At 39.1% G+C, this 23,824-nt stretch overlaps 1 protein-coding gene across 12 annotated transcripts in view; it reads right to left on the bottom strand.

Moving 5' to 3' along the window:
• AVL9 (AVL9 cell migration associated) overlaps positions 1 to 22,562 on the bottom strand; it is a 96,571-nt gene extending 74,009 nt beyond the window's left edge. For 10 of the 12 annotated variants that reach the window (XR_014137302.1, XR_014137303.1, XR_014137304.1 and 7 more), the window contains exons 1-2: positions 22,223 to 22,559; positions 757 to 877 (exon numbers count right to left, since the gene is read on the bottom strand). Coding sequence is in view for 1 of the 12 variants with exons in the window: in XM_060632851.3 (XP_060488834.1) it covers positions 757 to 877; positions 22,223 to 22,315 (214 nt within the window). In the remaining 11 variants the exon portion in view is untranslated. Of the gene's footprint in view, positions 1 to 756; positions 878 to 22,222 lie in introns of all 12 variants that reach the window. The other 2 variants (XR_013553107.2, XR_009610111.3) reach the window with 1 other exon arrangement.
• Positions 22,563 to 23,824: the final 1,262 nt, after the last annotated feature.

The raw sequence follows: 23,824 nt of genomic DNA, 5'->3' as shown, positions 1-23,824 counted from the left end.
CCAAGTTTAATCTGGTGTTTTGGTAGAGCCCCTAATGCCATGATAAAACTTAGTTCTTTGTTAAGCCAGTCAAAACATGCATTTATAGGTAGGAGACTCAGTACTAACCTCACAGTGTTGCTTTCTCTGAGGATGTTAACATGCTTCTCTGACACATAAACTTTTATATTTTATTTTTTTAAGATTTTACTTTTAGGTAATCTCTACACCCGACATGGGGCTCAGATTTACAACCCCAAGATTGAGTCGCAAGCTCTACCAAATGAGCCAGCCAGGTGCCCCTTACACGCAACTTTAAGCAGAGCACGGCAATAGCAGTGGCTCTAGGGGTGGAGAAGCAATCCCAGGTGGACACAGGTGTACTAAGCTAGTTAAGTTTGCAGCTAGAGCCCCGAACAGTAGCTAGTATAGGTAAGCCCTGTAGCTTCCCTCTAAGAGGAGTCTCAAGAATAAATGCAGAAAAGTGCTACCAGTAACAGATGTCCTAATCTGGCCAAATACTTAATTTAGCCAGTGCTCCTGGCAAAAGAGTGGCCAATGTTCAACAACATTACCAACATAAAGCCCAGCACTCCTCTGGAAATCTTCCAGTGCCTGACTAGTCATCTCCAAACAAACACTTACGTGTTCTATAAATAGTTACAAGAAGCCAAAGGCCTTTCATTTACCAAAATATTTAGAATCTAAGATGTCTTGGTAAATTAAAAAGAAAAAAAGGGGGGGGGGCACCTAGTAATTGCTCCATTGTTTACATACCTTCCTGGTAGTTGTGTGCGCCATCTGGTAAGGCAAGGAAGGGCAAATATTTCCATTCTTCAGGTAAAGTGTGGCTGTCATGTCCATCTCCTGGAATCAGGGGTGGGTAAGAGAATTCAACCTAAAATAGTAAGCAATGGTAGCCAAAAGGTTGTTAATCAAAGGGAGCATTTTATCCTGATAGCCAAAAATAGTTTTAAACTCTACATACTTGTTGATGCCATTTGGCATTATCAGCAAACTTATGGTACACAAGAGGAAAAAGAAAAAAGGAGTAAAAGGAGGAAAGATTTTTAAGACCTTTCCCCTTTCTGACTTAAAGGTTTTTGGATTTTAATGTGCATAGGAGGAAAGGAGATAGTGGTGGTGGTAACTGGATTTACATTTGGAAACTGTCATCAAGAGATGGTAACTAAAGCCATGAAGCCCTGAGAAAAACCAACATCCTACTGAATTGAGCAGAAGAGGTCCAACAAAGAAGCCGAGAAGTATGAGCCAAGATCTAGGCTTGCTTCCATTCAACTGACTCCCTTGCTCACAATATGTGTAGCTTTGAGCTTTGTTTTTGCTGTGGGGTTGGTAGGAGGAGGAGTGGGCATTAATCAACATTTCAGGTTATTTTCTTTTAAGACTGAGAATTGGTCAGTGAAAAGTTCAATGAAATCTCTCCAACACCATGTCTTGTAGAAGTAACAAAGTTTCTAGTAAACACCCTCAGTTTCTGGTATTCTCCAAGTTTATCAGCATTTTCTCTGTTTCTATTTCTTTTTGTTATTTCAACGAGACTTGTGGAGAAGAAGGAAGAATTAAATGCATGAGACCTGGGGGGCACCTGGGTGGCTTAGTTGGTTAAATATTGGACTTTGGTTCAGGTCATGATCTCACAGTTTGTGAGTTCAAGTCCCACATCAGGTGAGCTGGAGCCCCACTTCAGGTAAAACACGAGCCGCGCTATGGGTGAGTCCCGCTTCTCTCTCTCTCACTCTGTCCCTCCCCTCATTCATTTGCACCCTCTCTCTCCCTCAAAAAAAAAAAAAAAAGAAAGAAAGAAAAGAAAAAAGAGAGAGAAAATCAAAGATATCTGAAGATGCTAAGGTTCAACATGCTTTGAAGGTTGAGGAACAGGCCAGGAGGCAAGGACTGCAGGTGACCTCTAAAAGCTGCAGAATGCCAGAAAATCGATTTTCCCTAAGTGTCCTGAAGAAACACAGCACTCCTTGATTTTAGCCCGGTGAAACCCATTTCTGACCTCCGGGACTTTCTATGTATTGTTTTAAGTCATTAAGTTTGTGGTAATTTATGATGCAGTAGAAAAGTAATACATCTGTTAAATAGAAGAAACAAGCAGAATATCAGTAAATGTAGTATAATTCTACTTATACTATGATTACATTTATGCAAAAAATTGTACTTCTATATCTTTGTAAATTAATTTTTTAATTCATCACTTGAAAAGATACAAGCTAACAGTTTACCTCTGTAGAGGTGAATAGGGTTGGGGACTGGAGATAAAGGAATATTCCTGTTAAGTTTTTTTTATCCCCATCTTCTTTTGGAAAAAAATTAAACTTACAGAAAAGTTGAAAGAACATAACCTTATAACCATCTATATTCACAAACTACTAATATTTTGGTCCCATGTGCTTTATCTGTGTTGCATGTATATTAGCACACACTTTTTCTGCATTACTTGACAATAAACTGAGATTATCGTTGACTTTTAAGTAAATGGGTATTTATTTCTAAATGGGTATGCATTACTTTTAGAGTAAAAAAAGGAGGGGGGCAAAAGATAACCACGAATAGTGACTGGCTTTCTAAGGAAATCTTATTTCCATTCTATCCTCTTGGACACAAAGGGAGATGTAGAAATCTATCTCCTTCTCTGAAGATTTAGTTAACAAATTACCAATAGTCAGACTTTAATATCTGATGCTTTGCTGTGTTCAATCTATTCTCCCAACTCCTCATTCTACTGAATGAAGATCTGTTTTGGACTCTAGTTGGAACTTAAAATGAAGTCAATTCATAAAATTGTTTTAAGTGTAGATGCTGCATATAATCCAAGAATTCCAAGGATAAAATTAAGTTGGCTTTAGGCTGAGCAGGGCCCAGAGTACTTACAATATTGTTTCTTTGAGGTGTTATAAGGAAACCCACAGGCCCAAAATGGAGCCACTTAAGCTAAGTCACCAAACAGGGCTTAATACCTAACCTAACCAGAGTTCCAACCCCCCTAGGAAATAACTCTTAACTGGTCAGTCAGGAACTTTCTGATTGGCACCAGATGAGGTAATCTGTCATATGGCGCTCTCCATCCCGCAAAGGAAGATGAGGTAACCCATGAACCCCCTTGCCCTTCTCATCACGGAAGAAAAAGGAGAAAAAGGGACAGTGCCTGGAACAATCCTTTTCTTTTGCTAATAACTTCCTCGCCCCACCCTCTTCCTATAAAACCCTTCCAAATTTTTGTACAACTCCTCGGAGCTCCCCACTACTTGCTAGATGGGATGCCACCTGATTCAACAAATCACTTAATAAGGCCAATTAGACCTTCACATTTATTCAGTTGAATTTTTGTTCCTTAACAGGGAGAATATATTCAAAATTTCAAGCAGCTAACTTTTGGAACACAACTTTTTCATAAATTATACACTGCCTGTGCTGTGTTGGCAGCTCTCTAGAATTCTTTTCTTATGTTGGTGTTATTTGCTACCAACAAATTGTTGCATTTGGAAACTGAAGATGTTAACCAAGTTCAAAACAGTTTACACAAATTCCTTTCTGTGCCTACATACACACAACAGTTTTAACAGTGATTTGGTATTGTTTCATTATTTAATCAATCTTCTACTGTTGAGCACTTTTTTTTTTTTCTAACATCTTTACAAACTATTCAGTACTATTCAAGTATGGTATAATAAAAAATATATTTGGTCTTTGTTCTTGGTCCTGGCCTAGAGCTCCTAAAGCCCTGGAAATTCCTGAGTGAAGGGAGTACCTTTTGTTATTTATAAGACAATTTCAACTGTACCTGAGTTTATTTAACAAGGGGACTTGGTAGTGGTGGGGCTACTAAATAGCGTTTGGATGGGGGCTGGTCACCAGAAAGGTGGACCTCCCAGGAAGGGAGAGGGGCTGGAGATTGAGTGCAATCACCAATAACTAATGACTTAATCCATCATGCCCATGTAATGAAAGTTCCATGAAATCCCCTAAATGATAGGGTTCAGGGTAATTCTAGGTTACTGAAGACAATGAGGTGCCAGGAGGGCAGCATGTCCACTGAGGACATGGAAGCTCTGTACCCCTTCACCACATCTGGTCCTACGCATCTCTTTCATTTTCCAGAGTTCTAGTTGTTCTAGCAAATTACAGAACCTGAGACAGGGGTGCGAGAACCCCCAAATTTGTGGCTAAATTGGACAGAAGTGCAGGTAGCCTGGGGACCCAGTACTGGCATCTACAGTGAAGGTGTCTTGTGGGACTGAGCCCTTAAACGTGTGGAGTTTGACACTAACTTTGGGTAGTTAGTGCAGAATAGGATTGACATACAGGATACCCAGGTTGGTGTCTGGGGACCAAAAAAAAAAAAAAAAAAAAACTAACAAGACTGTGTTATTTCCCAATCAATGGGATTTTAAAACCTTAAGTTGTATATTCTTCAAATTTTGAATACTGACTACTCTATATACTCCCCTTAGGATAAGTCCAAAACAATCCAGACAGACACAATTCCATGGCACAGAGGCTTAAAAGGAATTCTCATGGAAGTTACCAGAGTTTCTCAAATACTACTCAATTGAATCAAAAGGCAATTTGGACAAGAATGCCAATTAAACTAAGCAGTACCACAGAAAGTAAAGGTAGGGACAGCTGGCTGCCCCACTGCACAACTCCAGCAGAACCACCATCACTGCAGTTTACATGAAGGGCTCTTCCTGCAGCTACGCTGTGCAAAGTCTGTAGAGCTGTACATGGCAACCCTAAGTATATGTGAAAAATCATAGGCAAAAACCAAAGTCAATCTCCAAAGACTAAAAAGAAAAGAAACACTTAGAATGATTATCATCCAGTAGGGTTACTACTAAATAATGAAAGTCCCTACGGGCGCCTGGGTGGCTCAGTCGGTTAAGCGACCGACTTCAGCTCAGGTCATGATCTCACAGTTTGTGGGTTCGAGCCCTGCGTTAGGTTCTGTGCTGACAGCTCAGCCTGCTTTGGATTCTGGGTCTCCCTCTCTCTCTGTCCCTCCCCAGCTCGTACTCGGTCTCTCTCTCAAAAATAAATAAACGTTAAAAAATAAATAAAAACAAAAAAAGAAAGAAAAAAAAAGAAAGAAAATAATGGAAGTTCACAGCCCAAACTCTAACTTAAATTTGGGGATCAAATAAAGTGTCTGATAGGACATCAGTACATACAATGTACAACAGATATACCAAATGTCTCCCCAAAGGGTAATATTATTAATCCTGCAGATTTCAAATTTTTTTGTCAACTCATATTCATGTAACTGAATCTATCTTGATCCCAATTAGTAGTAATTTACATACTTATTTTTTAATTTTTATTTGAGAGAGAGGGGGAGGGAGGGAGGGAGAGAGAGAGAGAGAGAGAGAGAGAGAGAACATGCAAGCAGGGGAAAGGGGCAGAGGGAGGGAGAGAGAGCGCATCCCAAGCAGGCTCCACACTCAGCGCAGAGTCTCATGTGGGGGCTCGATTCATGACCCTGGGATTGAGACCTGAGCCTAAATCAAGTGTCAAGTGCTCAACCAAATGAGCCACCCAGGCGCCCCATACATACTTACATGATTACAACAGACGCAGAGGGAAAAACAATGGCTGATTTCTAAAATGTGAAAGCAGAATAAAGATGGTCTAATTATAAGGAAATAAAAGGCAACTTTTCTAAAGGCTAAGTGAACTATGTATGAAATGGTGACATATGTTTGTTCACCATGAATGGTAAAAATTACCACTCATTTTCAGAGTTTATAAATCAAATTGCAAAGGTGTGCTCTATAGGCGCCCTCTAGAGGTGCCTGGCTGGTTCAGTCCCCAGAGCATGTGACTCTTAATTTCTATGTCATTAGTTCGAGCCCCACATTGGGCCTGGAGCCTACTTTCTAAAACAAAACAAAACAAAAACAAAAGTGTCCCCCCAGTCAGACTGCATTTACTTGGTCCTCAGAAACAAAAAGTTGAAAAAACACAAAATAATAAGACAGTACCCTGGTGTAAACTCTGAGTGCTGTTCAAAAGTAGCCTTTGTTCACTTTCTAACAATGAAACATCCATTCCACTGTCAGAGAACAATAAAAGCCACCATGCCAAACAGCACATAAATTAAACACTAACACAGTGCTCACAGACACTGATGGCATAAGAGGTATGCCTCCTAGAGAAGCTGAGTCAGCTACTCTCTCTGCTCCCTTTCTAGGCCCCTCAGGGATTCCCCTGACCCTTCACTCAGAAGCATGGGTGCTTGTTTTCTTAATAGTCAAAGCATTTTAGGGACCAAAGTCAAGGCTCTGTCATGATGTTTTTCTCTTTGAAGAAAACCCTGGATATAGAAGGCAGGTCTTCTCAAAGTTATGTTTACTCGGCCAAATCTCTAGTCAACACTACAAGAGTACTGACACTCTATCTCTTTAGTCTCTTAAAAAGTTGGCAACAAATGACTATATTCATCAGCTGTTTATTTCTGTAATAGATTGTGCTTAATTCTCCTCTGTCTCAGCACCATACATTATTTTATAGTTTCACGAGTGCACTGGATGCCCAGAAAAATAAAGTGTGTACTGTAAAGGTGCAACGGTACTATTGAGACTTACCAGTTAAAACCAAGTTTTACTGTTTTTAATAAATGCAAACAAAGAAAACAAAAATTAAACAAAAGAAGTATCTTAGTTTAAAACATGTGCTTTTATATATTTAATTGAATAAAGACAGCTAGTTCTTTTTTTTTCTAGAATTAAATAACCATTTTACTATTCCACATTCCTTTTATTTAAGATGAGGTACTTGGGCCTTTTGGCTGGAACCACCATCTTCCAGTAATTCATCAAAATGATCAACACAAAGGAAAAGAGAAGAGGCACCCCCTATATTCTCTAGACCTCTTAGAAAACATGGAGTTTGTCCTTTGGCCACATACATGCAAATCTACAAGAAAGGTGATATTGCAGGCATCAAAGGAATGGGCATTGTTCAGAACAGAATGCCCAAATGTGGTCCCATGGCAAAACTCGAAGAGTCTACAGTGTTACCCAGGATGCTGTTGGCATTGTTGTAAACAAATAAGTTAAGGGCAAGATTCTTGCAAGACAGTTCATTTAAGTATTGAGCATATTAAGCACTCCAAGAGTCAAAATAGCTTGCTAAAGCGTGTGAAGGAAAATGATCAGAAAAAGAAGAAAGCCAACGAGAAAGGTACTTTCTGAAGTGTCAGCCTGTTCCACTCGGGCACATTTGTGAGAACCAATGGAAAGGAACCTGAAACTGCTGGAACCCATTCTCTATGAATTCATAGCATGGTAAGTGTAAAAAAAAAGACCTCAAGACTGTAAACAAAACAAAAAACAGATGAGGTACTCACATTATGAACAACAAAACAGATGACGTGTATTTTAATTTAAATACAGAATTTTTAGGGATTCCTGGCTGGTTCAGTCAGAAAAATATGCAACTCTTGATCTCAGGGTGGTGAGTTTGAAACCCATGCTGGGTTGAATTTTAAAAAATTAAATCAGCTCAGGTCGTGCATCATCTCATGGTTTGTGAGTTTGAGTCCCTTGGTCAGGCTTGTGCTGATAGCACAGAGCCTGCTTGGCATTCTCTCTTTCCCCCCCTCCCTGCCCTTCCTCCACGCTAGCTCTCTCTCTCAAAATAAACTTTAAAAAATCTTAAAAAAAAGTCATTATCCTGTTTTTCTACTTTAATTTTTTTGTTTTTAATCTTATTTTTGAGAGAGAGGGAGAGAGAGACAGAGTGCAAGCAAGGAAGAGGCACAGAGAGAGGAAGACAGAGAATCCAAAGCAGGCTCCAGGGTCTGAGCTGTCAGCACAGAGCCCAACACGGGGCTCAAACTCACAAGCTGTAAGATCATGACCTGAGCCGAAGTCGGACACTTAACTGACTTAGCCATCCAGGTGCCCCATGTTTTTCTACTTTAAAACCACTGAAATTCTGCATAAACATACATGTTCATTAACATGCAACTGTATACACACAGCTAATTAAAAGTCTGTAAGAGATTTTATAGAGCCATGCTCTTTTTAAAATTGTTTCTTCCAGGAAGGATAAATCTTTATTAATACATACGAATAGTGAAATTGAGAAACTCTACAAATATTCATCTCTATACATCTCAAAGATATCTGAGAATAAATAGTCCTATAAGGATTTGGCATTCATTAAGACAGTATTTGCAGATCTACAGCTCACAAATCAGAAATGCCATCAGCTATGGAGTCAATGCAGTTTGATTTGTGTTTCATATAAATAAGAAAATGCCATTTATTTCCAGTAATATCAGATTTGTTTTGTAGCACTACTTTATGTAAAGCTGGGTAAAGATAATTTCAAATGCATTTATTAATTACGAGCGCTTACTTAAAAGCAAAAAATAGTTTTGAAGGATCTTAAATGTATTGGGCTTTCTAGGATCTTTAATATTAAAAAAACTAAAACTCCTATATTATTTTAGGTCCCAAGTAAAATGAACACTTTGGTCACATAGCACAAATATGTATAAGTACATGGGGGAAAAATCCAACTTTCATAAACTTAATTTAAAAAAAAAAACACTTAAATTTCAAAGTAAAATGCTTTTTGTTATATTTGTAATAACCCAAAACTAGGAACAACTACTCATATGTCTCTTACCAGAAGAATGGGTCAATGATGGCATACAATTATAATACAGAAACTATAATATAATCAACAACATGGATCAATCTCAGACATAACACTGAGTGAAACAAGTCAGACACAAGAGACACAAATACATGGTGGCGTAGGTCAGAACAGTGGTAACCTTCAGGCAAGTAATGACCAGGAGGGGGCGCCTGCATGGATCTTCTGAAGTGCTGGAATTAATTCTGTATCAGGATGGTGGTTACAGGGGTGTATGTGTACGTAAAAATCAAGTCTCTCCCTTAAGTTGTGTGTACTTTATTGGTGATAAATTATACCTTAACTTAATAAAATACTTCTACACCTCAATTTCCTTATCTATAAAAGAGGGCTAATAAAACCTCAGTATGTTCATAGGAATGAGATAAACACACATCTAACAGTGCTCAGTATATAGAAAACATTTAATAAAGGGCAACTACTATTAATGCTAATAATATCTTCATAGAATAGCAATGATAAATTGCATGGTAACTAAACCTTATATTAGTACCACATAAATATAAATTATATAAATATAAATATTTAGGGCATACTTCATGGAGTTTAGAATATTTGCTGTAACTTGTTTACAAAGTGTAGAGACAAATCACTGTACTTAATGGAAATTTATGCTTTCAGCACGTAAGTTATATTAGCATCCAAGAGATGCCTGGGTTCTTGTATTAAACTATAGCTTCTATGTCTCCAAAGATATCATGCTTATTTAATACAACACATAAAGACAAAACATAAAAAATGAGCCACTGTTTCTTTGAGTTATTTTTGTCAATTAAATCCTTCTAAGGCTCAAAATTTAAAGAATACAGATGGAGAACTGTTGCTAAGCCCTAGCTATGCACAAGTAGGAGTTTAAACAAAGAAAATCATATGAATAGTTTTTGAAACAGCCCTTTCAAAAGTATTGAAGGATAAAGAATTTTGTGATTTGTTACAAGGAGAAAGGTTTAAAAAAAAACCTAGGATTTTATTTATTTATTTAGTTAGTTAGTTTGAAAATGAGAGAGAGGGAGAGAGAGAATCCCAAGCAGGCTCCGTACCATCAGCAGGAAGCCTGATGTGGGCTTGAAGTCGCAAACCATGAGATCATGACCTGAGCTGAAACTGGGCACTTAACCAACTAAGCCACCCAAGTGCCCTGAGATTTTTTTATTTTTGAGTAATCTCTATACCCAACATGGGATTCCAACGCAAAACCTTGAGATCAAGAGTTGCATGCTCTACAGACTGGAGCCAGCCAGGTGCCCCTAAAAAAGCACTTTTAAATTATTTAGACTTGGGGTGTTATTACAAGGTATGAAATGCAAAGATCTTAAATGTACAGAGTTCATAGGTTTTAATGATTTATATACAGCTGTGGGCAACCATTCTATTAAGACAGAATTATCATCATCCTAGAAAGTTTCTCCGTTCAGACTGCTACAACAAACACTATGTTCTGCCTGTTGAATTGAAGGGTATGTATCTGAACGTTGGCTCTGAGGATGGGTATTTAGCAAATGTGTGTTGATTTCATCTTATAATCATGCAAGTGAAGGGTGATCTTAGTAATCACCTATTTTAAAACCCTCATTTTACAGATGAAGAAACCAAAGTTCATAAACATTAGGCAATTTGCCCCAGGTTACACATCTAATAACCATTAGGGTCAAGCTAAAACTCAGATATCTTGATTACCAGATATCCTTTGTTATTATTCAAGCAGACAGTGGTAAAAGAGAATCTATCAGAGCTCCAAGTACAAAGGAATATTAGGAATACTGTATACAAAGTTCCTCTACAATGGAAGAGATAGGACAAGAATTTGTATAAAACATGGTAGAATGACGGAGACTGGTCTTTTGGATGAAATGGTACAATTAGAACACTGTTTATCTCTAGGTTATTGAAAATATATACAAAGATATCAAAATTTCAAAAACTATTTTCTTGCAGGAAAAAAATTAATTATTTCCTAACAAAAGATTGAAATCTATTTTAATGAACTCTACCTTAGCAATCTTTTATATTTAAATTTGTTTTTAACATTTTTATTTTTTGATTTTTAACATTTTAAAAAAGATTCCAATTTCTGGTAATGCACTATCTCCATCAGAGTCTAACAAGTTGCTAACATCACCAGCGAAAGCCATGGGGGCAGGAACAGATTTCATTAACAGCCCTGTTTGTCATTTCTTCATATACTCAATACACACTGTGACAACGAGCATCACTTGGGTGAAGAAAATTAAGTGCAGAGGCCATATATGAAATCGAGCCCAAACATAGTTTATTCAGAGATCAGACTTCTGACAATTACCTAGACCACTGCCAAAAACCAGAAATAAGCAAGAAAAGCATCTTTCAGCCTAGCCACCTGTCATAAAGCCCCTGATAATATTCCAAGGAGAAGGCTTTAGATTTTCTTTTAAAACGTCTAAGTCATTTTATTTCAAACACAGTTCTAATATATTTATAAGATGTGGTCTCCCAGTCTATGGAAGAAAAAGAAAGTAAGAAAGTAAGAAAGCAGGGAGGAGAAGCCAAAAACTACAACGCTGTGTTTGGGTCAACACCAAGAAGTACCTGCTAATTGCTCTGTCATCTCTTTCCGACTGGCTATCAAAAGCCCAACAACTGTCAGAAAGATATGTGAGAAATAATCTATGTTAAAATAAATTGAGAATGCCACTGTACAAGTGACAGTTCCTATAAAGGCAGAATCATCCAGGCTAACTTAAATTGTGTTCAGCACGTTCTGCTTCAAAATCCATTTTAAAAAGACCTCTGTGAAGAAAAAAGATGGCTTAAATGAAGTCTCCATACATAGGCAAAGAGGTGCAAAGATTTCATTGCAAGGATGTTATCTGTATCACTATTCAAAATAGCAAAAAATTGGGAGTACCAAAATTTTTAAAAAGCAGAGTTAAATATTTCCACAAACTACTGTTCAGCCATTTTAAAATGTTATAATTCAATATTTATTAATGTGGAAAGATATTAATGGCATAGACAAAAAGGCAGGCCATAAAAGTTGATTACAGTATAGTATGTTTTTGGGAAAAGGTATCCATATTTGTAAAAAAAAAAAAAAAAAGTAACTGGAGAGATATTCATCAAGGTCTTAAGAGCAGATTTCTTTAGGATATAGGATTTTAAGTGATAGTTTTTTTCTGTATTTTCTGGTTTTTACTAGTGAATACATATTATCCTGATCATTAAGAAATGTTATTTTTTAAAACAACTAGGGAGTGTCTGGGTGGCTCAGTCCATTGAGCATCTGGCTCTTGATTTTGGCTCAGGTCATGATCTCACGGTTTGTGAGATCCAGCCCTGTGTCAGGCTCTGGGAAAGAGCCTGCTTCGGATTCTCTCTCTCTCTCTCTCTCTCTCTCTCTCTCTCTCTCTCTCTCTCTCTGCCCCTCTCCCACTCAAACTCTCCTTCTTTCTCAAAAAATAAACTTAATAAAAAATAAAACAACTGGAATGATTTAAAAATTGCCCAAAGTACCAATTTAAATAGCATCCTCTAAAAATATCCTAGACACTAACTAAGGTTTTAATCTGATGGCATCTCAACCAAAGAATATAACAGGGCCAGGCGTGCTGGGCTCAGACACTTAAACAGCCGACTCTTGATTTTGGCTCAGGTCATGATCTCACAGTTCTGACAGCACAGAGCCTCCTTGGGATTCTCCCTCCCTCCCTCTTTCTCTCTCTCTCTCTCTCTCTCTCTCAAAAAAAAAAAAAAAAGAATATAATAGGGTCAGTCTTTCTCAAAATTATTAAGTAGGTAAAAACTCCTCTCCCTCTATGTGTTTATCTTCTTCTTGTAGTGCCCATCCCCAGTAGACCAGAGTTCTTCTGCAGTTTTCCCTTATCTAGAAAAATCCATGATCTGCAAAGGATCTGAATTATATTATATCATGAAGGAGAAGGTTACGAAACATAAGCATTTTACTAGGGAATCAAAGACTTAAGCCAAAGAAATAGGCACAATTAGGTACCTGGGGGGAATTATAGGAGGACAAAAGAATCTTCTAGTTATTTCTAAACTTCCCTTATACAGGTTGACACCCATCTTGCTTGGCTGTGATGCCAAGGCCTAAAAGAAAACTATCCCACTGCTCTGTTAAGGTTCCAGCCTTACAAAGCCAGAGATTTTCATCATTTCAGTATATAAAAAGCATGGCTAACATTAGGAAAAAACCTCCACCAAATGAAAGTGCCAGCAGAGGGCTAGAAAATATAATCTTGTTTCAGGACAGTTTCTCTGAGTAGCTAAAAAGAATCTTTAGACATTATTCTTCCCTAACCTCTAACTCCCCAAAACATTGTTCTTTCTGTTCCAAAAGACTTCTATTCCGACAAGAAGCACAAACAATACTCCACAGTCACCACATGATCGCATCAATAGCAGGTGCCAAAACTACATGCTTGTCAGGCAGCCATGTGTCACCAAAACCTGAATGGGTCAGGGTTTAACACTACCACCCTAACATAAATCAACCTCACCTATTTCCTCAGCCCAGCCCTGATTTTGCAATGCAACATTCTGCTACTACTGGAGATTTCCCCATGATCAGCCCACATGGACCAAGAGGAAAATATCCTTTTTCTCTTCAGTGCTTCATTTACTTTATTTACCTTGGAACTAGTGTAAACATGAGTTCTAGTTCTTTCATAATTCTACTTTTTAAAGTAGTATAGCCTGGTAAAACCAGTTTATTCAAGAACTTAAAACTGTTAGCTATGTACACAAAACTATAAATTCTATTAAAGCAGTAGTAAAAAATCAAGTAATAACTGCAGCTTTTTATGAGGTCACCTTGGAAAATAATGATTCTTTATTACTTTCAGTGTTAAAAAAAAGTCCAGTCTATTTATGAAAGAACCAAAAAGTTTGATATTCGCTTGTTTCACTAAAAACCATGCTTATCTGACAGTTTACGTATTTACAGCCACAAATAAGGACAAAAGTCTAGAGAACACATAATCTATAATAAGTAAACCAGGTGTCCATAAATTACATCACAAAGAGTTTTTGTCCTCTTATAATTTCCCCCAGGTATTGCACGTGAGGTTTTAAGGAAGAAGAGTCTTTTGCTAAATGCGAAATTTTAAAAAATTTCAGGGTGCACCTGGATGGCTCAGTCAGTTAGGTGTCCAACTCTTGATTTTGGCTCAGGTCATGATCTCATGGTTGGTGAATTCAGGCCTCGAGCTGACAGTGCTGCAGAGCCTGCTTGGGATTTTCTCTTTCTCTCCCTCTCTCTGCCCCTCTGGCAGGGTGCTCACACTCTCACTCTCTGCCTCAAAATAAATAAATAAACTTTAAAAAATTTTTCAGGAAAAGAGTTGACATGGATAAATATTTCAAAACTACTTTAAATGTCATGGTAGTACTTTCACTTAAAGTGACCTAATGTTAACTATATCAATAAACTAGAATAATCCATCACTAGAAACTAACCTGTTAACCTACAGAATTCATTACACAAATCAAAGTGAAAAAAATGATCAAGTGATAAAATTAAAGTTTCATCTTAATTTAAATGAAGGAGTTTTTCATTTAAGATACACCTGAAGGCTTCAAAGGTGCAAAAATGTAGGAAACAAGATGAATGACCATCTTCTATGTCTAGTTTGGGGACCCTCAACACAGCTGTGTTAGAAGATGGCTTTATGGCACAAAAACAGACACTCAGATCAATGGAACAGAATAGAGAACCCAGAAATGGACCCACAAACATATGGCCAACTCATCTTTGACAAAGCAGGAAAGAATATTCAATGGAATAAAAACAGTCTCTTCAGCAAGTGGTGCTGGGAAAACTGGACAGCGACATGCAGAAGAATGAATCTGGACTACTTTCTTACACCATATGCAAAAATAAACACAAAATGGATGAAAGACATAAATGTAAGACAGGAAGCCATCAAAACCCTCGAGAAGAAAGCAGGCAAAAACCTCTTTGATCTTGGCCGCAGTAACTTCTTACTCAACACATCTCCAGAGGCAAGGGAAACAAAAGCAAAAATGAACTATTGAGACCTCATCAAAATAAAAAGCTTCTGCACAGTGAAGGAAACAATCAGCAAAACTAAAAGGCAACCGACAGGATGGGAGAAGGTGTTTGCAAATGACATATCAGATAAAGTGTTAGTATCCAAAATCTATAAAAACTTACTGAACTCAATACCCCAAAAACAAATAATCCAGTGAAGAAATGTGCAAGAGACATGAATAGGCACTTCTCCAAAGATGACATCCAGAGGGCCAACCGACACATGAAAAAATGCTCAACATCACCAGGGAAATACAAATCAAAACCACAATGAGATACCACCTCACCCCTGTCAGAATGGCTAACATTAACAACTCAGGCAACAACAGATGTTGGCGAGTTTGCAGAGAAAGAGGATCTCTTTTGCACTGCTGGCGGGCATGCAAGCTGGTGCAGCCACTCTGGAGAACCGTATGGAGGTTCCTCAAAAAATTAAAAATAGAACTACCTTATGATCCAGCAACTGCACTACTAGGTATTTATCCAAGGGATACAGGGATGCTGTTTCGAAGGGACACATGCACCCCAATGTTTATAGTAGCCCTATCAACAATAGCCAAAGTATGGAAAAAGCCCAAATGTGCATCGATGGATGAATGGATAAAGAAGATGTGGTATGCACACACACACACACACACACACACACAGGGGTATTACTTGGCAATCATAAAGAATGAAACCTTGCCATTTGCAACTACGTGGATGGAACTAGAGGGTATTATGCTAAGCGGAGTTAGTCAGAGAAAGACTAAGTATCATATGACTGCGTTCATATGAGGACTTTAAGACAGAACAGATGAACACAAGAAAGGGAAGCAAAAATGATATAAAAGCAGGGAGGGAGGCAAAACCTAAGAGACTCTTAAATACGGAGAACAAACAGAGGGCTACTGGAGGGGTTGTGGGAGGGGGGGATGGGCTAAATGGGTAAGGGGCATTAAGGAATCTACTCCTGAAATCATTGTGGCACTATATGCTAACTAACTTGGATGTAAGTTAAAAAAAATAAAAGAAATTAAAAAAATAAAAGATGGCTTTAACCTGGTGGTTCATGTGAAACTACCTGATTCCTCTATCATAGCAGTACAGAACACCTTTGTAACAGAAGAGTTTACAAAGATTTAGTATATCCTCCCACGTAAAGTCATCATGCTAATTAACCCAGATGACTGCTGAAAGGCGTTACTTTTACACAAAGTTTTACTTTAACTCACTGCAATCTAAAAATTACAAACTACATGGGGCGCCTGGGTGGATCAGTTGATTAAGTCCTCAGGTCATAACCTCGAGGTTCCTGAGTTCAAGCCCGGAGTTGGACTCCGTGCTGGAGGTGCAGAGCCTGCTCTTTCTCTCTCTCTCTTCAAAATAAATAAACTTAAAACATAAATAAGTAAAATACAAATTACAAATGACAACCAAACATGGGAATTTTCACTATGCATAATAGAAAGTAATCAACAAGACCAGCAGAATTTTGAATACTTGGAAGAGCAGTTTAACAAAGTACCCTCACACAGCCTAAAATAATCTGAAGTCAGAATCACAATTCAATGAGCCATGCACTTTTAATCCTTTACACCTGGAATACAGTGGCTGATTAATCCATCCTGGGGGAAATTTTACATAATTAGTCTCTGAAACACTCAATATGCTGATTAAAGAAACAGCAGTCTCTAAAACATTCTTAAGAATTAACGCATGTTAACAAACTCACTTTCCAAAACAACTGGATTTTTAAACTCTGCTTAAGAAAGCAGAGTTGTAAGACATCTAAAAAGACACTGAGAAGCACCTGGCTGACTTAGTCAGAAGAGCATGCGACTCTTGATCCCAGGTTTGTGAGTTTGAGCCCCACGTTGGGTGTAGAGATTACCAAAAAAAAAAAAAACTTAAAAAAAAGAATTGGACATGTAAAAAAGATAAAAAATAAATAAAAAGACACTGATTTGTGGAAGTGAGGAACACTCTTAAGAACTAATATAACATACTGGAAATTTTAGTACACTTTATAATATTCCTCTCAAGAATTTGGCAAAACCAACATTCTTCTTGAAATTTTATAAAAACTAAGACAAAAAAAATAGGGCAGCCAAAAATGAAAAAAATATATAGTTGAACAAACTATTTTCCTATCTTTTCCAATACTATTACACATCCATTGGGCAAATTACATCTCTGACAAGTTTCATTGTTTTTGACAGAATTAACCTGTCAATTTTATCAACCAACTTAGTGGGAGAAAATTTTTCATTCATTTGTGCTGTTGTGTGAGTGCACTGGCTGTGTTAGCATGCCCTACATCCAACCTGGCTAACACCACAGAGGGTTTCCAATGAAGGTTTTTGGGATTATCCACTTATCCAACCATAACTCTCTCGAGTCCAGAAATCATAGTGTCATCTATCTAACCAACCTTCATCAGAGAAATAACAGAAAATTAACAAAAGATTAACAGTAAGCCAAAATTTTTCTGAGAAATAGTAAAAGTTCTACTAAAATTAAATGTTTGACTCTTGCAAGAGTTAGAAAATACTCTACATAAATATCTAAAAATCATTTTGCTCACTGTGCATTTTGATTTTGACTAAATATAGCAGTCTTTTTTCAAAAAAAAAAAAGTTTAAGGGGCGCCTGGGTGGCTTGGTCGGTTGAGCGTCCGACTTCGGCTCAGGTCATGATCTCACGGTCCGTGAGTTTGAGCCCCGAGTCGGGCTCTGTGCTGACAGCTCGGAGTCTGGAGCCTGTTTTGGATTCTGTGTCTCCCTCTCTCTCTGCCCCTCCCCTGTTCATGCTCTGTCTCTGTCTCAAAAAAAATAAATAAACGTTAAAAAAATAAAAAAATAAATAATAAATAAATAAATAAATAAATAGATAAATAAAAGTTTATTTATTTTGAGAGAGAGAAAGCATCCCTCTGCACTCACAGTGGAGAGCCCAATGTAGGGCTCAAACTCACCAACAGTGAGATCATGACCTGAGCTGAAATCAAGAGTCAACACTTAAGCGACGGAGGCACCTTTAAAAATAGCAAATTCTTGTTTGATTTGCAAAACCAAACAAGGTCTTCATTTTCTGTTATGAGAGGTAAGTATAATTTTTAAAAGCTGCTTTTAGTCAGCAGTAAGAAAATAATCCATTGGGAATGCAAACTGGTTCAGCCACTGTGGAAAACACTATGGGGAAAACAGTATGGAACTTCCTCAAAAAATTAAAAATAGAACTACCACACAATCCAGTAATCACATTACTGGGTATTTACTCCAAAAATACAAAAACACTAATTTGAAAGGATATATGCACACCTATGTTTACTGCAACATTATTTACAATAGCCAAATTATGTAAGTAGCATGGATAGATGAATGAATAAAGAATATGTGGTATGTATATAGTTGATATTATTCAGCCATAAAAACGAACAAAATCTTGCCATTTGCAAACATGGATGGAGGTAGAGAGTATAATGCTAGGAGAAAGAAGATTGAGAAAGACAAATACCATATGATTTCACTCATACGGAATTTAAGAATCAAAACAAAGGGGAAAAAAGAAAGCAAGAAACAGACTCTTAACTATAGGGAACTGATGCTTACTAGAGCAGAGGTGTATGGGGGTGTGAAATAGGTGATGGGATTTCACTATATCGTGCTATATTTGACTGTATTGAATATTGTATTGTATGTTAATTACATTGGAATTAAAATAAAAAACTTAAAAAATAGAAAAGAATCTATACTAGGTTTCTCATCTTTGAATGCACTGTGGCAGAATCCCTTGCATTTTCTTCCATTCTATCAGCAACCCAGACAACAGACACTACTAAACAAGTACATTTATTTGAAAATAATTGCCCTAGTCTGGGGCACCTGGGTGGCTCAGTTGGTTAAGCGTGGGACTTCAGCTCAGGTCATGATCTAGTAATTTGTGGGTCGGGCCCCAAATTGGGCTCTGCACTGACAGTGCAGAGCCTGCCTGCTTGGGATTCTCGCTCTCCCCTCTCTTCCCCTCCCCAGCTCACACTTTTTCTCTCAAAAAAAAAAAAAAAAAAAGAAAAAAAAGAAAGAAAAGAAAAAAAAAAATTGCCCTGGTCTCTGTGAAACATCATGTAGATTAAAAGATAAATAAAAAACAAGGTGTGTAGTTTCCCTTGCGACTAAGAGCCGACAACCTAAAAGTGCTCTTAAAAAAGAGATATGACTGGGGCTCCTGGGTGGCTGAGTTTGTTAAGCTTGGGTCGGGTCATGATTTTACCATTCTTTGGTTGGGGCCCCAAGTTGGGCTCCACGCCAACAGCTCAGAGCCCGTTCTGGACTCTCTCTCCCTCTCTCTCTGCCCCTCCCCAGCTTGTACACACTCTCTCTTCAAAAATAAACATTAAAATGGGGCGCCTGGGTGGCTCAGTCGGTTAAGCGTCCGACTTTGGCTCAGGTCATGATCCCATGGTTCGTGGGTTCGAGCCCCACATCGGGTTCTCTGCTCACAGCTCAGAGCCTGGAGCCTGCTTCAAATTCTGTGTCTCCCTCTCTCTCTCTCTGCTCCTCCCCTGATTATGCTCGGTCTCTCTCTCCTTCAAAAATAAATAAAAAGATTAAAAAAAAATTAAAAAATAAAATAAACATTAAAAAAATGTATGGTTGATAACAAAGACTAGGGACATCTGGGTTTCAATGTTAGTGCTAACAGTCTCTCAATCAAAATTTCGTCCGTCTCCTCAGAACTCTCTTTTCAACTAGGGCCTGACTTTTGGGCTTCCTTGTTCTTCTCTGCATTGTCTAATTTTAGCAAGAATCCTGTCAGCTGGGTTAAGCCAGAAGCCCCCCCCCCCCCCCCTTTACTCTTGATGTAGTAATTTTCCATCCATTGACTCCCCCGCCCCCACTCTGCTCCCTGGCTATAAACGTCTGCTTTTCCTTGATGTATTCAGAGTTGAGTCCAGTTCTATACCGAGGTCTGTTTTCCTCTATTGCAATAGTTTTTCTGAATGTTTTTATTGCATTAACTATTGTCCAGCTCTGGGTTTTCTGATATCATACTAAACTTTTTTTAAATGTTTATTTTTGAGAGAGAGAGAGAGAGAGAGAGCGTGCCAGCACATGAGTGGGGAGGGGCAGAGAGAGAGGGGGACAGAGGATCCCAAGCAGGCTCTGTGCTAACGAGAGAGAGCCAGACTAACTCGGGGCTCAAACTCATAAACCGTGAAATCATGACCTGAGCTGAAGCCATCAGATGCTTAACAAACTGAACCACCCAGGTGCCCTGCTAAGTATTCTTAAGTTGCTTAACCTTTCCGGGTTTCAGTAAACTTAAGGGAGACGGGAGTAGAATGATCTCCAGGGACCCTTGCCAGGTCTAAAATTCTCATGAAGAAATCTGGTAGAGGAAAAAATGTTACAGAAAAATTAAGTGATTTGGAATTGCTGGAGGTCATGAAGCTGTGAGGCCAGGATGTCATCCAGGTCTCCTGATTTCCAGCACAGTGTTTATTTAACAAAACCAGCTGCCACTACCTTAATGCTACAACCAAAAGCCTAACTAATCCAGTGAAATGCCAAGGCACCTAGTGTGCCACTTCAGCCCAAAGTGCCTCCTTCATGTCATAATCTGTTGTCCAGTTTCCTTCAATTTCTAAACAGCATTACATTTGTTTCCTAAAATAAATCATTTTTCCTTTCTGGGAATACAACTGATATTACTTTTGACAATAAAACTGGCATAAAACATAATTAATCTTGAATTTATAGGACAACAAAAAATTAAAAGATTCTATTCTTTCTCCTACCAATATTTCCTTTTTATTTTTAAAAGTCCCATTCAGTTTGGCTTGGGGTGCCTGGGTGCCTCAGTCGGTTAAGCATCCAACTTGAGCTCAGGTCATGATCTCACAGTTTGTGAGTTTGAGCCCCGCATCGGGCTCTGTGCTGACAGCTCAGAGCCTGGAACCTGCTTTGGATTCTGTGTCTCCACCTCTCTCTGCCCCTCCCATGCTCATGCCCTGTCTCTCAATAATAAATATTAAAAAAAATTTTTTTAAATAAATAAAAAAAAATCTTTAAGAAACAAATGAGCAAGGTATAAAAGACACAAACCTTTTTTAAAAAAGTCTCTTAACTATAGGAAACTGGTGGTTACCAGAGGTAGGTGGGAGGGGATGGGTGAAACAGGTGAAGGGGATTAAGATTATACCTATAGTGATGAGCACTGAGTAGAGAATTGTTGAATCATTGTATTATACATCTGAAACTAATATAACACTATGTCAAACTGGAATTAAAATTTGAAAAAGCATTAAAAGTCCAAAGAACACGGTTTGCATGCCATGGTACAATCTCAAATATCCATCCTTTTACTTGTAAATACACAGCCACATTAAAAAAAACCCAAAAAACAAAACTTCTGCTGCTGCCTGGACTTTTTTTAACACCACACTAAATAAGGCCACATCCTCGTTGGTATCTTTCTATGCTTTTCCCTGAGAGATAAAGAATACCTTCAAGTCAAGCAGTCGTTAGAACACATACAAACACAACCATCTTTTCACTCCACTTTCATCATCCTCTAACAAATTTAAATTTTGCCAGTAAGTCTTTCAAAATGTTACATTTTCTGTGAAACCCAAGAAACGAAATGCTACGTTACCTAGGAGTAGCAGTCAGTAGTTTTAATACTTCAAGCATTTCAATTTCCTGTTCACTAGCACATTATGACATCATTGCCTTCCAGTATTTGGGCTCATTAAATAATTCTGCTTCTATTTTGTTCCCTTGACTCCAAAACATATACTGCAAACGTTCCATTGTTCCTATTCACTATTTCAGTGAAGAAGCTTAAAAATAATTTTATATTTGCACATTTCTTTGCTAGATAAATACACTTTCTCTTACTGCAACTGAACTAGAAAGGTCAATCTCTCACCAAAAGGCAAGATTTGGACAAGATCAAATAGCAAAAGCAAGGCCCAATGGGAAGCGGGGGAGGAGTCAATACACCACCCAAACACGACGGATTCTAGGGCTTCCACAGATAAACAAAGAAGTGGATTTTCCCACGCCGCCGCCTGCTTCAAACAACCCGAGGCATTTGCGTGGAAGCCCACCGAGTTCATTACCTTGAAGACGCAGTCCAAGTGCTGAATTTTTCTAAAGCCTCCCATAATGGGTGTACATCCAGAAAGTCAACGGAGGCAGAAATGAATGAGGAACCGAATGGGGTTGACCTTCGATTCCTTCCTCCCACTCCACCAAAGAACCTAAACACCTACCACCCCAACATACCAACACGTAGCTCCTCGACTGCTCAAAACACAATTTTCAGGGCAGGAGAAATAGGGAGTGTGGGGGATGGGCTTCACGTGGGACAAGTGCCAGAGGAGGAATGGTATCAAGATCAGATGGGCCGAGCGCGCTTAAGGCAGCACGGAGGCGGGCTGAGGGAAGTGGGCGCCGGCTGAGCGCGACCGCACGAACCGCGGGAGGGGGGGGGGGGGAATTCAGGCCCCTTCCTCACCTGGCAGCCCTTCTTGTGATGAAAGCCAACCACCACGATGTGCAGTACAGGCCCCCGGGGGGCGCCATCGCCTCCCCGCCCGGACTTCTCCATGGGCGGCCGCCGCGGGCCCGCAAGACGACGACTTCAACCGCCAAGGGCGGCGGGCCAGGCGACCCCGCGGTCCCGAGGAGGACGGCGAGCGGCGGACTTCAGGTGTCAGCAGGGGCGCCGCATGAGGGCCGCGCAGTGGCCCGGAGGAGGCCGAAGCTCCTGCAGCTGCGCGCCGCCCCCCAGGGCCGGGGCCGCGCTTCCCTCATCCGCTTCCGCTGCTTCCGGGCTGTCACCTGACGCGGCCGCCGCCGCCGGCGAGGCAGGGCGGGGCAGGACCCTGAGGGAACCTGATGGGGCGGGGCCTGGTGCGGGGTGGGGGGGTGGGGGGCCCGAGGTTGGGGGCGGGGCTTGCGGGGTTATCAGGCTCTTCTATCCCCTACTGCTTGCGTTTGATCTTAACCCACTTTCTCCTCCTTTGCCCTCTCTCCTTCTCCTTAAAGTCTCCGCCCTTTCCCTCTTTCCTTGGCTTTCCTCCTTTTTTACTATCTTTTTTTTGTTTTCTCTCCATTATCCAATTCCTTCGTTCATTTCCTTCCCCTCTCTGGGATAACAGGGAGGCATATTAGTGGGACTCTATACCTGTGCATTTTACCTTTAAATTGCTTGCTCACCCAGGGTTTTTCTTTTGTTTCGTTATATATTTTTTCCTCTTTATTATGTATGGGAGTTTGGAAGCCTTTTAAAGCCTGAAGTAAGAGATCCTCGACAATAAAGGAAGTTTATAGGGAGACCTGTAAATGATTATTCCAGTACCGATATTTTAAAAAATACATATTTTCATTCTGTCTTTTTCTGGGTTTAGTACTCTGGTCAGTACAAAATATATATCATCTATTGTCACCAGGATTCTTAATTTCCTTACTGACTGTATTGTACTACTTAAATTTTATTTTTAAAAACTAAAGGATAGGTAGGGGCCTACTTCAAATAGAATTCGAGATTACTGCAATAATTGGCTGTGAAGTTTATCATTATTCGTGCATATCCTTAGTTTAGACAACGTTGGCAATTGATATTTTACACTCCTGACCTTGTAATTTAAGAACTTGCATTCTAATTGAAGTAAAGCTGAGAAAAACAGTAGGCTTCCTGTAATTAAGTTATTTTTCTATGATTCAGTACAAGTGTTTTAATGCTAATAAAAATACTATAGAGGGGCGCCTGGGTGGCTCAGTCGGTTGAGCCTCCGGCTTCGGCTCAGGTCATGATCTCACGGTCTGTGGGTTCGGGCCCGCATCGGGCTCTGTGCTGACAGCTCAGGAGCCTGGAGCCTGTTTCGGATTCTGTGTCTTCCTCTCTCTCTGCTCCTCCCCTGTTGGTGCTCAGTCTCTGTCTCTCAGAAGTAAATAAACATTAAAAAAAAAATACTATAGAAAGTTTTCATTTCTTTATTATATTGCAATATTCTTGGTGTTGGTTCAGAACTATGTGTAAAACTATATTATTCCTTGTATGCAGAATATATTACTGTTTTCTTTCATCTGTCTCTATTTTCCACAATTGGCATAG

Source organism: Panthera onca, chromosome A2, assembly GCF_046562875.1.
Source record: "Panthera onca isolate mPanOnc1 chromosome A2, mPanOnc1 haplotype 2, whole genome shotgun sequence".
Lineage (NCBI taxonomy): Eukaryota > Metazoa > Chordata > Mammalia > Carnivora > Felidae > Panthera > Panthera onca.
Note: the sequence above shows the minus strand (reverse complement) of the source record. Positions and strands in the feature narration are given on the sequence as shown.